The sequence below is a fragment of the Canis lupus genome, chromosome 26 (genome assembly GCF_048164855.1).
Source record: "Canis lupus baileyi chromosome 26, mCanLup2.hap1, whole genome shotgun sequence".
Lineage (NCBI taxonomy): Eukaryota > Metazoa > Chordata > Mammalia > Carnivora > Canidae > Canis > Canis lupus.
In genome coordinates, this window is record NC_132863.1 from 36,266,958 (window position 1) to 36,280,330 (window position 13,373).

Below are 13,373 nucleotides of genomic sequence, written 5' to 3' on the forward strand. Positions count from 1 at the left end.
AAAGTTTCAAGACAATTCAGTGGAGAAAGGATAGTCTTCTCAACAAAAGATTCTTGACGACTGGATATCTATATTTGGAAAAACTGTACTTCAGCCCATAACTCACATGACATAAAAAAATTAACAAAGAATAGATCATAGACCTAAACATAAAATCATAAAACGTGTATAGAAAACAGGAGAAAATCTTTGTGACTTTGGGCTAGGCAAAGAATTCTCATATATGACACCAAAAACATGACCCAAAAAGAAAATAAATTCTATAAATTGGCTTCACAAAAATTTACAACTTTCACTCTTTGAAGGATACTGTGAGGAGAATGGGAAGAGAAGTCTGGGGGGCAAATAATTACAAAGCATGTATCTGATAAAGTATGTTGTATTAGAGTGCTCCAAAGAAACCAGAGATAGAGAGATAGAGATTTATTACAAAAAAATAGCTCAAATCAGCAAGTCCCGTGACCTGCCTCCTGCAAGCCAGAGAGCCAGGAAAGCTAGTAGAGCAATTCAGTCTGCGTCAGAAGGCCTAGGAACCAAGAACTCCAATGTCTAAGGCAGGAAAAGATGGACATCTCAGCTCAAGAAGAAAGGTAACTTGCACTTCCTCTGCCTTTTTGTTCTATTTGGGCCCTCAGTGAAATCGGTGATGCTCTCCTGCACATTAGTGAGGGCAGATCTCTACTGAGTCTATTGATTCAAATGCCAATCTCTTCTGGAGACACCCTCATAGACACACCCAAAAATAATGTTTTACCAGCCCATCAGCTTGACACACAAGATTCACCATCACATATTATGTAATATAGGAGGAATTCTCAAAACCCAAGACTAAGAAAACAAACAACTCAGTAATGAAATGGGCAAAATTTGAGCAGTCTACCAAAAAAGATACAAGGATGGCAAAAAAAAAAAAAAAGTACATAATTAAGATGCTGATCATTTGTCATTAGAGAAGTACAAATTAAATCCATAATGTGTACCCCTTAGAATGGCTGTAATCGTGAAAACTGACCATATCAAAGGTAGGCAAGGATGTGGAGCAACTAGAACTCTCTTACCCCACTGGTGGGAATGTGAAATGGCACAACCACTTTTGAAAACAACTTAGCAGTTTCTTAAAAAGTCAAACATAGACTCACCACACGACCTCATAATTACGCTGGTAAAAAGAAAGCTTATAGTCATACCAAGATTGATGTGTGAACATTCATGGCAGCTTTATTCCATCCCAAAACTAGAATCAACCCGAATGTCCATCCACAAGTGAACAGACAGGGCGTGGTAAATCCACACAATAGAATAGTACTCAACAACACAAAGGAATGAACTGTCCATATTCGTAACCACATGGATTGAATCTCAAAACAGTTATTCTGGTTGAAAGAAGCCAGACCAAAAAAAAAGCATATATACTGTGTGATTCCATTTCTTTAATACTCTAGAAAAAGCAAATTAATTTTTCTTGAGAGAAAGTGTATTAGTGGTCACCTGGGAAGCAGAGTGGTAGGCAAGGATCACAAAGGGATTACAAGGAAACTCTTGGAAGGTTGTGTAAAAGTGTAAGGAGAGAGAGAAAAAAAGAGTGAAATGATCCCTAAGAAGGTTTACATAAATTGCTTTAGCCTGTGTACCTCTGACTGTGACCTTGAACCTTGACACTTCATTCTCAAGAATGTAAAAAGGTGGGGAAAGAGCTATTTGGGGAGGGAAGCAAGGAGAGAGACTCTTTTTTTTTTTTTTTAAGATTTTATTTACTTATTTGAGAGAGAGCAGAGCGATAGAGCACAAGTGGGGAGGCAGGGGCAGAGGGATAAGGAGAAACAGACTCCCCATTGAGCAGAGCACCTGACCAGGGCTTGATCCTAGGGCCCTGGGATCAGGACCTGAGCCAAAGGCAGACGCTTCACCAACTAGCCACCCAGGTGCCCTGGGAAACTCTTAATATATTGACTTCCCCAACACCTTATTTAGCCTTTTTTTAGATGCCTGGTATATCCCCTCTTTTTAATAATATTTGCCTGGATATTGATGGGGTTAACAAATGTTTTTCTAAGCCCCTATAGCCTTAGAATACCAAGTAAATCAGGATAAACTTTATCTACGACTCTTTAGCATCTGTGAATTTATTTACCGCCTATTTCCACCCTCCAGAAGAAAGTCTTTGCAAGATCAATATTTGAGGATCTCTCATGCTGCGTCCTGAAAATGCTGGGCAATTGGAGATGGCCCTGAAGTCCTGACAACTCAAAACCAAACCTTTTCTTATTATGTCCTTAGTCTGCTAAGAAGTTTTAGAAATATTGAATAAACCAAGTTCGGTCCCTTGGGTTTTAGGGGGAAATCGTCCTTCCAGGGTAAGGGGGGAAAAAAACCAGTCCACATTGCCAAGTATTTTTAGACAAAAGCATTTTCCTCTTCATGGTCCAAGAACTGGCAATTATGGAAAGAGAGATGAAGTCCACAGGATACATTTGGGAGCTAAAACAAGCAGCTGTGAAACGAGAGAGCGGGATGGAGTGCCCTCTAAGGCTCTGCGCTGGTTTATGCTTCTGTCCCTCTAGCGAGGAGGGCTGGCCCAGACTGTGGCTCTACCTCCACCATTAGTTTGCGGGGTAACACAGAGTGACATCATCCCACTTCGGGAGTTAAATAAAGACAGTAAACTCTGATTTTAAAAAAAAAAACAAAAAACAAAAAACATGTATTTCAAACTTCTGTGCTTAAAAAAACAATACAGCTTGGATGCTGGGTTTGGGACCTGGGTCCCGGGAGGGTGCTGCTCATTCCTGCAAGGTCATCAGACAGGTGCCTGAGGGCTTGAGGATGGCAGCCTCTCTGCACATTCCAGAAGCACCACCTCCTGGGTGGTGGAAGAGGCAGGTGGCCACCTTCTGCGCTGCACCTTCTCACTGACCCCGCATGTATATGGGTCAAGCCAGAACTCAGTTCACATCGTTTACTGACTCATCTCAAGTGCCAGCCCTGTGCTGTCTCATAGAGAATGGAGCAAGCCACACAGGGAGAGCAACACAGAGAATTCCCCCCAGATACCTCCCTTTCGCCCCAAGCTGGGCATTTCTTAAAGACAGCAAAGTTTGCTGCCCTGCCCCATATAATTACTAATTTCCTTCCTTCTGTTGCTCTGGGGATTCTCAGGCTTTAGGATATGGAGAGTTGCAAAGGCAAAACTCTGCTCACTACAGCTCCCCCAGCGGCTCGCCCGCACTCCCTAGATCTCCGCTCAGGTGTCCCCTTTTCCATGAGCCCTCCCAGAGAAGCCCATATCAGTTAGGAACCTCCCAGCACACCCCCACCCAGGCCCCATCCCATTTGTTAATTCTCTGTAACACGCATCCTCACCCGGGTGTTCTGTCCTCACTTGTTTGTCTGACGCCCCTCCCTCTCTCTAGAAGCTCAGTACTGTGAGAAGCAGTGCCTGGGACCATGATGCCTGCCCAGGGCCTCTCTGCCCCATGAGTGAATGATCATGAATAGGCTGAAAGGACCACCCACAGCGGATTTGATTTCCACGAGATCTTTGTGTTCCATGCTGCCCTTGGGACCTAGCACCAGGGAGCTGGTTCTGGTGGTGTGATATTTCCTGGCAAAGCTTCTGATATGTCCACCCCTCCCTTTCCTACACAGGGGACTATAACACCCACAATGGACCTTCCACACCGGCAAAAGAGGGAGACGCAGACAGGCCACACCGGGCCTCCGATGGGAAGCTCCGAGGCCGGTCCAAGCGGAGCAGTGACCCCTCCCCAGCCGGGGACAACGAGATCGAGGTAACTCCAGACTGCTTGTTTGACGTGGTGAATGTGATCTCCATCTGTGGCTGGAACAAGAACCTGGGGCAGGGGGCAGAGTTCTGTCCATGCACACAGGGGAGAATGGCCCTTTGTGTCTGCAAAGCTCGGTAACAGAGAAAAGACCACTTGATGAGAAAGTAGAGAAGAATTATGTTGGCCATAAGGAAGTGCTGTTGACTGACCAGGCTAGGAAAAGTGACCCTGGAGATAGTAAAGAACATAGGACACAGGTTCTCGAATGTAGGCAGGGGAGCTGTGAAAACCTAGACTGCTGGGCCCCGCACTCTGAGTTTCCAATTCAGTAGATTGGGGGCGGGGGCTGAGAATTTGCATTTCCAGCAAGTTCCCAGAACTGTGCTGTTACTGCAGGGTTGGAGACCACATCCTGAGAGGCCCTGGTAAGGACACAAGTGAGCAGTGGACCTCCCCAGCTGGGTTAGAGGGTTCTTAACCCTGGCCACATATTAGTATCACCTTAGATGCTTTTTAAAATGCAGGTGCACAGGCCCCACCCCAGACTAATTAGATATACATTGCAAGGGAGTTCTAAAGTTTCCTCTCATGGTTCTAATATGGCTTGGATATTTATCTGTCTGGAGACAGGAGGCTGGCTCAGATGAGCTTGCACTGTTTCCATAATGCTGAGTTCCTTAGTAGCTCATGACCTGGGCTACACCTTAGAATCTCCTGGGGAGCATTGAAAGCCTTCATTTTCAAGCTGCACCCCAGACCAGTTAAATCCAATTCCCTGAGGGAGGAACCCAGGCACCAATATCTTAAAGCTCTCCAGGTGATTTCAGCGTGCAGCCCACACTGAGAACGGCTGGTCTGAGAGATGTGCCAGGCTTTATTGTAATAAAGCAAGTGTAGGATTATTGTTCAAGCACTGACATTTTCCCAAACAAAAAAAAAAAAGCATGCATGAGAGAAGAGGACAGAGTATTAGTGGGGACAGAGGCAAAACAGATGCCTAGAAAAACAGAAAGAAGCAATCAATAGATATCTAGGGAGAAAAATGGGCATGTTCATTAGTTCATACTTCTTTGCAAAAGGCAGAAATATAGGAGGGCAGATCTGTTGGCTTGAGTGTGCTATGAGTATACGGGTAGTATCGGCAAGGTCTGGGTCCAGGCCGAGAGATCCGAAGGCATCATCATCCCATCTCTAGTCATAACCCTGTACGATTTATGCAGCAACTACAAAGCTGGGCCTTGAATTCAGATGTACTAAGAAATATCATTTTCACCATTTCCCTAAAGTCAATGTAATTTTGACTGAGTCTCCAGCCAGTTTCTGGACTTCTGGGTTTCCATGCCATACCTTGGGCGTGGGAATCCTTGTTGAGGACGGGAACCTTGGACTTCGAGACAATCCTTTGGTTGCAAGCAGCACAAACTGGTTCTGGTTACTTAAGCAAAATGGAAATTACTGAGAGGGAGCAACATGGAGAGGAAGTCACAAAACCAAGGTTCGAAAGAACAGTAACAAACAAAGGCCATGCTAAGGAATCTCTGGAACCTTGAGGATGCTGCCCCTGCTGGAGAGTAAACCACGTAGGATCCTAGCATCACTTCACACTGTGTCTGATTCCAAGGAGTCAGCCTCCCACTGGCCTGGCTCAGGCTGGCCCTTGATTGACAGTTCCACCAAGACAGCACACAGTGGGAGAAGAACACCAGCGTGCTCTTATCAGATGGGGACGGGGTGCTGGGGGCCCAACAACAAATGCCCCACCACCATGGCTTTTGAGATCTAGCCAGCGTTCGCTAGTAGAGCTGTACTCACTGGCAGGGTTGTTAGCACTTGTTCATGGCTAGGGTCTGTCCCAGCTGTCCCAGAAGGTGTTGAATATTTGGGATACCACGCTTGCCTCCGACCTTTGGTCAGCCTCCCGGGGTGTACTAGCAGCCATCCCCCCTGAGACCTGGCCCCCCTGGGGACCTGCCCCAGTTCCAGCCTTCCCCCGTCTCCGGGACTGCTCTCAGGCATAGGGATTTGTCTTTACTTTTCCTCTAATTCTCACAACCCTGACCTTCCAACACGGAGGAGACTTTGCACCGTCCCCTCAGCAGGACTGGGCCTCTACAAAAGCCTCGAAGAAAATCTGTTTGCCTCACGTTGTCTTTGCTTTGTCTGCCTCCCACATTCCTGAGGATTTCCTGCAGCTTCAGGTCACAGGTCTAAGGAGATGCAGAGACCAGAGCATAATGTCTTTTTTTTTCTTTCATTAATCAGTCACTTTATGTGCCTTCTGCTCTTGGTAGGGGTGGGGAGGGAGACATTTTCTGCTGAACGGAGAAGGTAGTGGAGGTGGCAGGGAAGTCGGGATTTACAGGGCGATACCATTCTGGAAACATCTGCGTCTTGATTCCAGAGGAAACAACTAGGCAAGGACAGTCGAAAAAGCGTGAGCTATGTTTTACTTCCATGCTCGCCGTCAGCGTGGAGGGTTGGCCCGGGTCTCACCTCCCAAGTCTTTGGCAGTGTTGCTAATGACGGGAGCCCACGAGAGAGAAGTTATGTAGAGAAGTGGAAAGGAGAGAAATTCTGAGTGTAGATTAGTTGAAATCCCTCAACTGCAGGTGCCAGAAACCAACCTGAGCTAGCTCAAGTGAAAAAGCAGAAGTTATTTTAGGGATACCGAAATTCTCTCAGAACCCCAGGGCGGGGGACAGCAGAGTGTCAGCAGGATACTGGAACCAGTAGGTAGACGAGGCAAGGAAGTACGTTTATACCTTCTCTCCCCACGCGCCACAGTGCAGGTGCTAGACTCCCGGACCTGGTGTCTTTTCAGCGGCTGGCTCCTGGGCTCCACCCTCCTCCAGCCCCACTCTGCTTCTAACTGAATCCAGGTCCTGGAAGAGGGTGGGTGGTCTTTCCATCCCTCTCTTCCCTAGAGACTGGCCCTCCCTGTCCTTCAGATCGCTAGGCCGCCAACAGCCACTCAAAGATGATGAATGTCTTTCTAGGTTCCAATTTGAAGTTTTCAAGGAAAGGCCTCTGACCCAGTTGGGATTAGGGGCTTTCTCTGACCCAAACCCTAGTGAGCTAGAGAGTCGGATCACCTGCATAATAGCCCCCAGAAACCCACTCACTAAGGATCTAGGGCAGGGGAAGAGAGGGCTAGGGAGGGGGACAGACTTTGTTCTTCAAAGGGAGTGTAGTACATAAATTAATGGAATCTGCATTCAATTTGAAAATATTCACTGATTTTTTTTAATTCCTTTACCAAAATTTCTAAGTTTAACTAATCCAGCTGAGTTAGTTCAGATAAACTAGGACTTAGAATATTGAAATCCAGAAGCCCTTCTTAAAAACAGTAGTTGTTGGGGCACCTGGGTGGCCCAGTGGTTGAGCGTCTGCCTTCAGCTCAGGGCATGATCCCCAGGTCCTGGGATCGAGTCCCACATTGAGCTCCCTGCAGAGAGCCTGCTTCTCCCTCTGCCTATGTTTCTGCCTCTCTCTGTGTGTCTCTCCTGAATAAATAAATAAAATCTTTAAAAAAATAGTTGTCAAACTTTTTTTTACCATGACTCATAATAAGAACACTTAATACTGTGACCCAGCACATACACACACATAACTATAATTAGACCAAAAAACTCATGAAATGACACTCAGATCTGCCGATTACTTTGAAAAATCCCTGCACTAACTGACCTTTTCCTCCTACAGACCACCCTGCTCTTTACTGTTAAGGGCATGGCAAAGGCTTATGTGTAAGTAGAGCCATTCACCTCCAGAGAGTTTTCAGGGGTGGCCCATTCGAGATGGCAGACTGAGTAGCTGCCTTTGGCGCTCATCCCCTACACCAGCTACACACACAATCAGTCGGGCCCTTTGCTCTTAAAAACAGTCATCACCAGGAAAATGAGGAAAACCAACAATGTGAAAAATTAGGTCAAGAAAAGGTAATAGGATAAATGATAGAATATAAGAAATAAAAAAGAACATAGGAAAATTCTGTTTGGCTTTCTTATAAGGATCCAAGAAGCTCTTGCCTCCAGAAAATAAGAAGTGGAGGGTCTTGGGAAGGAAATATTCAGAGACAAAGTAAGAGTCACTGGAAATTTTTAAATGACAGAAGTTCAATAGGAGGATTAGGAGAAAATGTTTAAGAAACCTCCCAGAGTACAGATCAAAAAGACAAAACTATAGAAAGTATTTAAGTATAAGCAGTATTGGTCAAAAAAGTCTAATTTGACTGTCAGGAATTCCAGCAAGAGAGAACAGTGGAAATGGTGGGAGGAAATCATTTAAAGAAATAAGTTCGAAAAAAAAGAAAGAAGGAAGGAAGATCGAAAATGCCAGGTGCTGAACAGTATGAATGCAAAAAGATCACACCTAGGTATATCCTCCTGGAACTTGAAGATTGCAAATATAAAGATCCTAAGTATCCAAAAGAGAAAAAAAAAGCAAAACTTGCAAAGGACTGAAGATCAATGAAACATCACACTTCTCACCAGTCACCCCGGACACTACAAGCCAATGGAGAAATGCTTTCAAACATCTAGAGGACATTATTTTCCAATTGGAATTCTGTACCCAGAGGTACCATAGAGCAACATAAAGATAGCGATGTAGGAATTCTATTTTCCAGGCATCGTTTTAGAAGAAGCAGCTTAAAGATGTGCTCAAGCAAACCAGGAAGAAAACTAAGAGAGAGGGGCATCTAGGTGGCTCAGTTGGTTGAGCATCCAACTCTTGGTTTCAGCTCAGGTCACAATCTTGGAGTCTTGGGATCAAGCCCCACGTTGGGCTCTGCACTTAGTGCAGTCTGCTTGTCCCTCTCTCTCCTCCTCTGCTCCTCCCTACTTGCGCTCCTCCCCTCCTTGTGCCTGTGCTCACTCTCTCACTCTCTCTCTCTCTCTCTCAAATAAATAAATAAGATCTTAAAAAAAAAAAAAAGACTTGGAATCCAAGAAAAAGTGGATCTCATCTGGAAATGCAGTAAAAGGACATCTCAGGATGCTAGCTATGCAGCAAGCCTGAAGATGATCCAGTCCACACTGGAACATCCTGTCACCGAGGAGGAACATCTTTGATATGGAGGGTGTGGCCAAATTTGAGATCCTAATGAAGACACATCATTGGAAACTAGAAAAGAATTAAAGAAATCAATAAACTCCTGCAAAAACAAAAAGTTATTCCAGACAGGACATGGCTCCTACATCGACACACCGGGATATGGCATGATTTTAACTGAGAAAGAGCGCAGGAAAGGACGTGACCTTGATAGGAGGAACTGTCTCCTGAAAGCGGCTCTAGGGTTAAGACATCTGACACCCAGAGAAGGAAGGGAAATCCCAGCATCACTGGGCTCTGCAGGGAACAGTAATCACAAGATGTGAGTGCTCTTTACTGGTTACCAGCTTTGAAAAGCAGCATCTAGACAGAGCCCAGGAGATGGAAGTGCAGCTCTGAAACCAAATGCACGAATAAGTCTGTCCATGTTGGCAGCGCAAAAATAAGGCTAACAACGCTGCTCAAATCGGAGCTGGGAGGAGTGGAGGAAGGGGTGGGGACGCTGGACGCCGGCAGCCATCATCTTCCATGGGGGATTTACTGTTTTAGCCGAGGAAAGTGTCCAAAGTGGATGGTCTTAGAAATAAAGGGCCTCACATATGTGAAAAATGCAAAGTCCTGGAAAAATGAGGGACATTACCAGGAGCTAAACCCTCATCTTTGGCATTACTCAGTCAAGAGCTATTGTCTAAAGTTGGCAAATTGGGAAGTAAAGAAGGCATAAGTATGTTACTTAAGAGTTGTGGAGGTAATCCCCAGGATTGTTAAAAACAGGAGCATTTAGAAGCAGTTGGGTTTATGGTGAGCAGTGAATGTAAAAAAAAAAAAAAAAGGTAGTACTTCATTTTTCCCAATGAGTTATATGATTTTTATTGTTGTTTTTGGACTGGTCTCCTCCATTTTCGAGCTTTTATGTGGAAGGCAAGAACAGGCTTCTTGGTTCTGGCATCTGTGGGTTGATAGGAGCCCAGAATTGGCCATCAGAATCCACTTTACACAGCTGAGGTTGGATGGGGACCCAGTGACACATCAGTGAGTCACATGTTTTATAACTTAAAGATAATGTTTTTCAAGATTTCTCTCTCCTCCCGGGGAATTAATTTCTGCAGACATTAAGTCAGATGCAAGCAAGTCCATTTGTCTCCATTCTCTTCCTCTCTTTCATCACAGCGTGTGTTCGTGTGGGATTTGGATGAGACAATAATTATTTTTCACTCCTTACTCACCGGGACTTTTGCATCCAGATATGGGAAGGTAAGAATCCATTTTGTCTCTTCTCTCTCTCTCTCTCTCTCTCTCTGTGTCTCCCTCTCTCTCTCTCTTTTTTTTTCAACATGACAATCTGTCCAGCTGGTTTGTCCTGGGAATTGTGGGGGTAGTTTATGAGACGGCTTCTCCAACTAAAGCTGCCCCTCTGGGTCAGTCTGGGTTTGAGAACTCCTATGAAATTTTTCCTCGACATGTGAAAATTTAATTAGCTTCCCCTCCTGTCATCCCCCAATGCCTTTCTTCCAACACACAAGGCGTTCAGCATCCACTTGGTAGGATATAAGCTTAGAGGCTTCAGCTGTCTCCCTCCTAAGAGGGCGAGGATACACTGGCCAAAAACAGTAATCTTAGCTAAAAAACGAGGTAAAGTATTTTTCTGGTTCCCTGTTGTTTATCTTAGTGTCTCCGGCAGATGAATTCCATTTTCCTTCCGTTTCTCTGAGACGAGGGGGAGGCGTTTTCTCAGCTCCGGCGTGGACCTTCGCCACAGCTTTGCAAACATATCATCAAGTTATATCGGAGAACCGTCCAGTTAGAATTCTGGGCAAAGGCTGTCAGCTGAGGGGTGGTGAAGGCAGGCAACACGGACCCCACCTTAATAATGCAAAAACGAACCGGGCAGATAGCAGGCAAGGCCTGCCGATTCTTTGCCTTGGCCCTGTTGCCTCCCCGGCAGACCACATGTGGATGCCATCTCTGCAGGGAGACAGGTGGGGGTGGAGAGACAGAGCTTTCGAGAACAGGCGAGCCATCATCTCATCCGAGGTGAGCGACCTGCTGGCAGCTGCCTCCACGCATGGGTAGGAACCATGAGACTCACCAGCGCCTGGAAAATATTTCTGTTTCTGTTTAGAGACCAGAAATATGATTTGACATCACCTCATGGCTTTTCCAGCTGCTCGTGTTTTTTATGGGGGTTATAACAAGCTGGATGTGTAATTAGTGCGATAGATTTATCATCTGCCATTATGTTGTAAAGAATATAAAAATGGTGTCGGTGGTGCAGAAATCTCTTGCCACGTAGGAATGCCGTTAATATGTCTAGCAGTGCCTGCGGGAAATCCGGCGTGCGTTCTTGGATGGAGCACAGCTTAGGTAGAGGATGGCAGAGTCAGAGCTGCTGAAAACACCAGAGTGGACTTGGCAGCCATTGCAAAAGGTTGGGCCATCCCAAAGGGCCTAGAGTAGTGGGTTGCCCACTCGGTCTGGGTGTGTTTGGGGTTTTCTAACCACCCCGGTTAAGTTCCCTTCCCCCCCACCTAAAGAAAACATGCCTTCACCCTTCCTGCCCTTAGAGATAGCCCACTCTGAAGTTCTACAGCGGGACAGTTGGGTTCTGGTAGATTGTGTAGGGCTGTGTAATCTTGGGGATGGTCTTTGTGTCTATGCCAGCACCGTTCCAGAAACCCAACTGTGAGCATCCTCAAGAGAGGCACAAAGCCCAGAGCACCTTTCTGAGCCCATGCCACCTGAGCCGCGTCAGTCCTCTTTGCCAGAGGGGTCCTCCTCCAACACAAGCCCCGATCGTGCTACTTCCTTTCTAGAAAATGGTCACCAGCTTCCTCGTCGACAAACCCTAACCCCAGCCCCGCAAGGCCCTTCATGAGCTGGCTCCCGCCCCACTCTGCAGCCCCATTTCCCACTACTCATCCTAAATTGCTTTCTGCCCTCAAACTCAGCCAATTGTCTCTCATCTCTGCTGGGTTTCTCCCAGGAAGCACCAGGCACAGAGCAGGAAAGTGAGGCAGGGGCAGTACAGGTTGCATAAATTGTTACTCCTACAGATGAGGCTCAGTCCCACCAGAGGCCCCCAGGAGACTTTAGAACATACATCCCAGGTTGACACTGGAATGAGTGAGGGTGCTGGGATATTTACCCACATATTCCCTTCTGTCATAGGCTGAAGGCTCTACTAAGAGTATTACCTCCCTGCACTGCCCGCCGGCCCCAAGGAACCCCTAGAGTATGGTGCTAACAATTGAAAGCCTCTGCATGTAGAGGAATGGCAACAGCTGAGGGGAAATGGGGAAGGGGCACACTGGAAGCCTCTGCTGTAATCTGGAATATTCTAGCATGTTCTTTCACTAGATTAAATCTTAGTTTCAGTTCTCATTAGCTTCCTTCAAGAGGACTTTGCTAACCACTCCCCTTTATCTAAATTGCAACTCTTCTTATTACTGTGTTTTTCATGCATAATTATGCACTCACCGTCTGCCTCCCTTCTAGGCTATATGTACCATCAGGGCAGGGTCCGCGAACGTGTGCCTGGCCAGAATTGCTCAATAAATATTTGTTGCATGAATAAGTCAGAACAATCCTCTAGAATGAAAGCTACATGATGACAGGCACATTTTTTGCCCTGTTTTGTTCATTGCTTTATCCTCAGTTCATAGAACAGTCTCCCCCGCCCCCTGCGACTTAGAAGGCGCCAAATAAATATTTGTCGAAGGAAGGAAGGAAGGAAAATAGTATCAAAACAAAAAATGCCTAGCTGGTGGCCACCGACCAAATTCAGCCTGCAGACATTTTTGTTTGGCCCCTAGAGTGTTTGAAAAAATGTGAATTTGTCGCCAACATTTAAAAATCAGGAGATTGTACAGACCAAAACAATCCAGATTTCCAACTCTTCTTGAAAAATTAGAAAATCTGGCAATCCTACATTCTCATGTGGCAGCAATCAACAGGAGCTGAGTAGCGACTAGCCTCCTTAGAGGGGGCGTCTGCTGTGCAACCCAACCACAGCCCCCACTTGGCCTGTTTAACCCACTTATGGGAACCTCCTGGCCCCACTGGCATCTGAGTGCCAACATCTATGCTGGAATTTCAGAACCACTGAAGGCCGGAGTTGGAAGGACCTAGGAGACCAACATGCACAAATAGTCTCCATAGTACAGAAGGAGAAACTGAGGCCCAGAGAGAGTAAGATCACCCAGGAGAGAGTAAAAGTCATATATCAGGCTCACTTGCCTGCCTGTGAGCACCCAGGATGTCCAGGGAAAGCTGAGATGAGAAGCTCTTGGAGCATCCCAGGTCCCCTGTGCCATGTTCACTCCAATTCTAGAATTCACCACTCCCTCCTCCAGTTCTCCCCTAGGTAAGGAATGGGGGCTTTTTATTTTCATTTGCTAAAGCCAGCCACCCCGAGGGAGACCCAAAATAACCATGGCTTAAGCAAGACAGTTTATTTCTTCCATGTAGCAGTCCAGGCGTGAGCAGCTCCAGCTGGTAGGGCTGCTACACAGCACCAGGCACCAAGGCCCTATGTGT

The 13,373-nt window shown here is 46.2% G+C and overlaps 1 protein-coding gene across 3 annotated transcripts in view; it reads left to right on the forward strand.

Annotated features, from left to right (window-relative positions):
* The window catches only part of EYA2 (EYA transcriptional coactivator and phosphatase 2), a 262,825-nt gene that overhangs the window by 171,617 nt on the left and 77,835 nt on the right, over window positions 1-13,373 (forward strand). For all 3 annotated transcript variants that reach the window (XM_072801322.1, XM_072801321.1, XM_072801324.1), the window contains 2 exons: window positions 3,646-3,788; window positions 10,008-10,091. In XM_072801322.1, coding sequence (XP_072657423.1) covers window positions 3,646-3,788; window positions 10,008-10,091 — 227 coding nt within the window. The remainder of the gene's footprint in view (window positions 1-3,645; window positions 3,789-10,007; window positions 10,092-13,373) is intronic.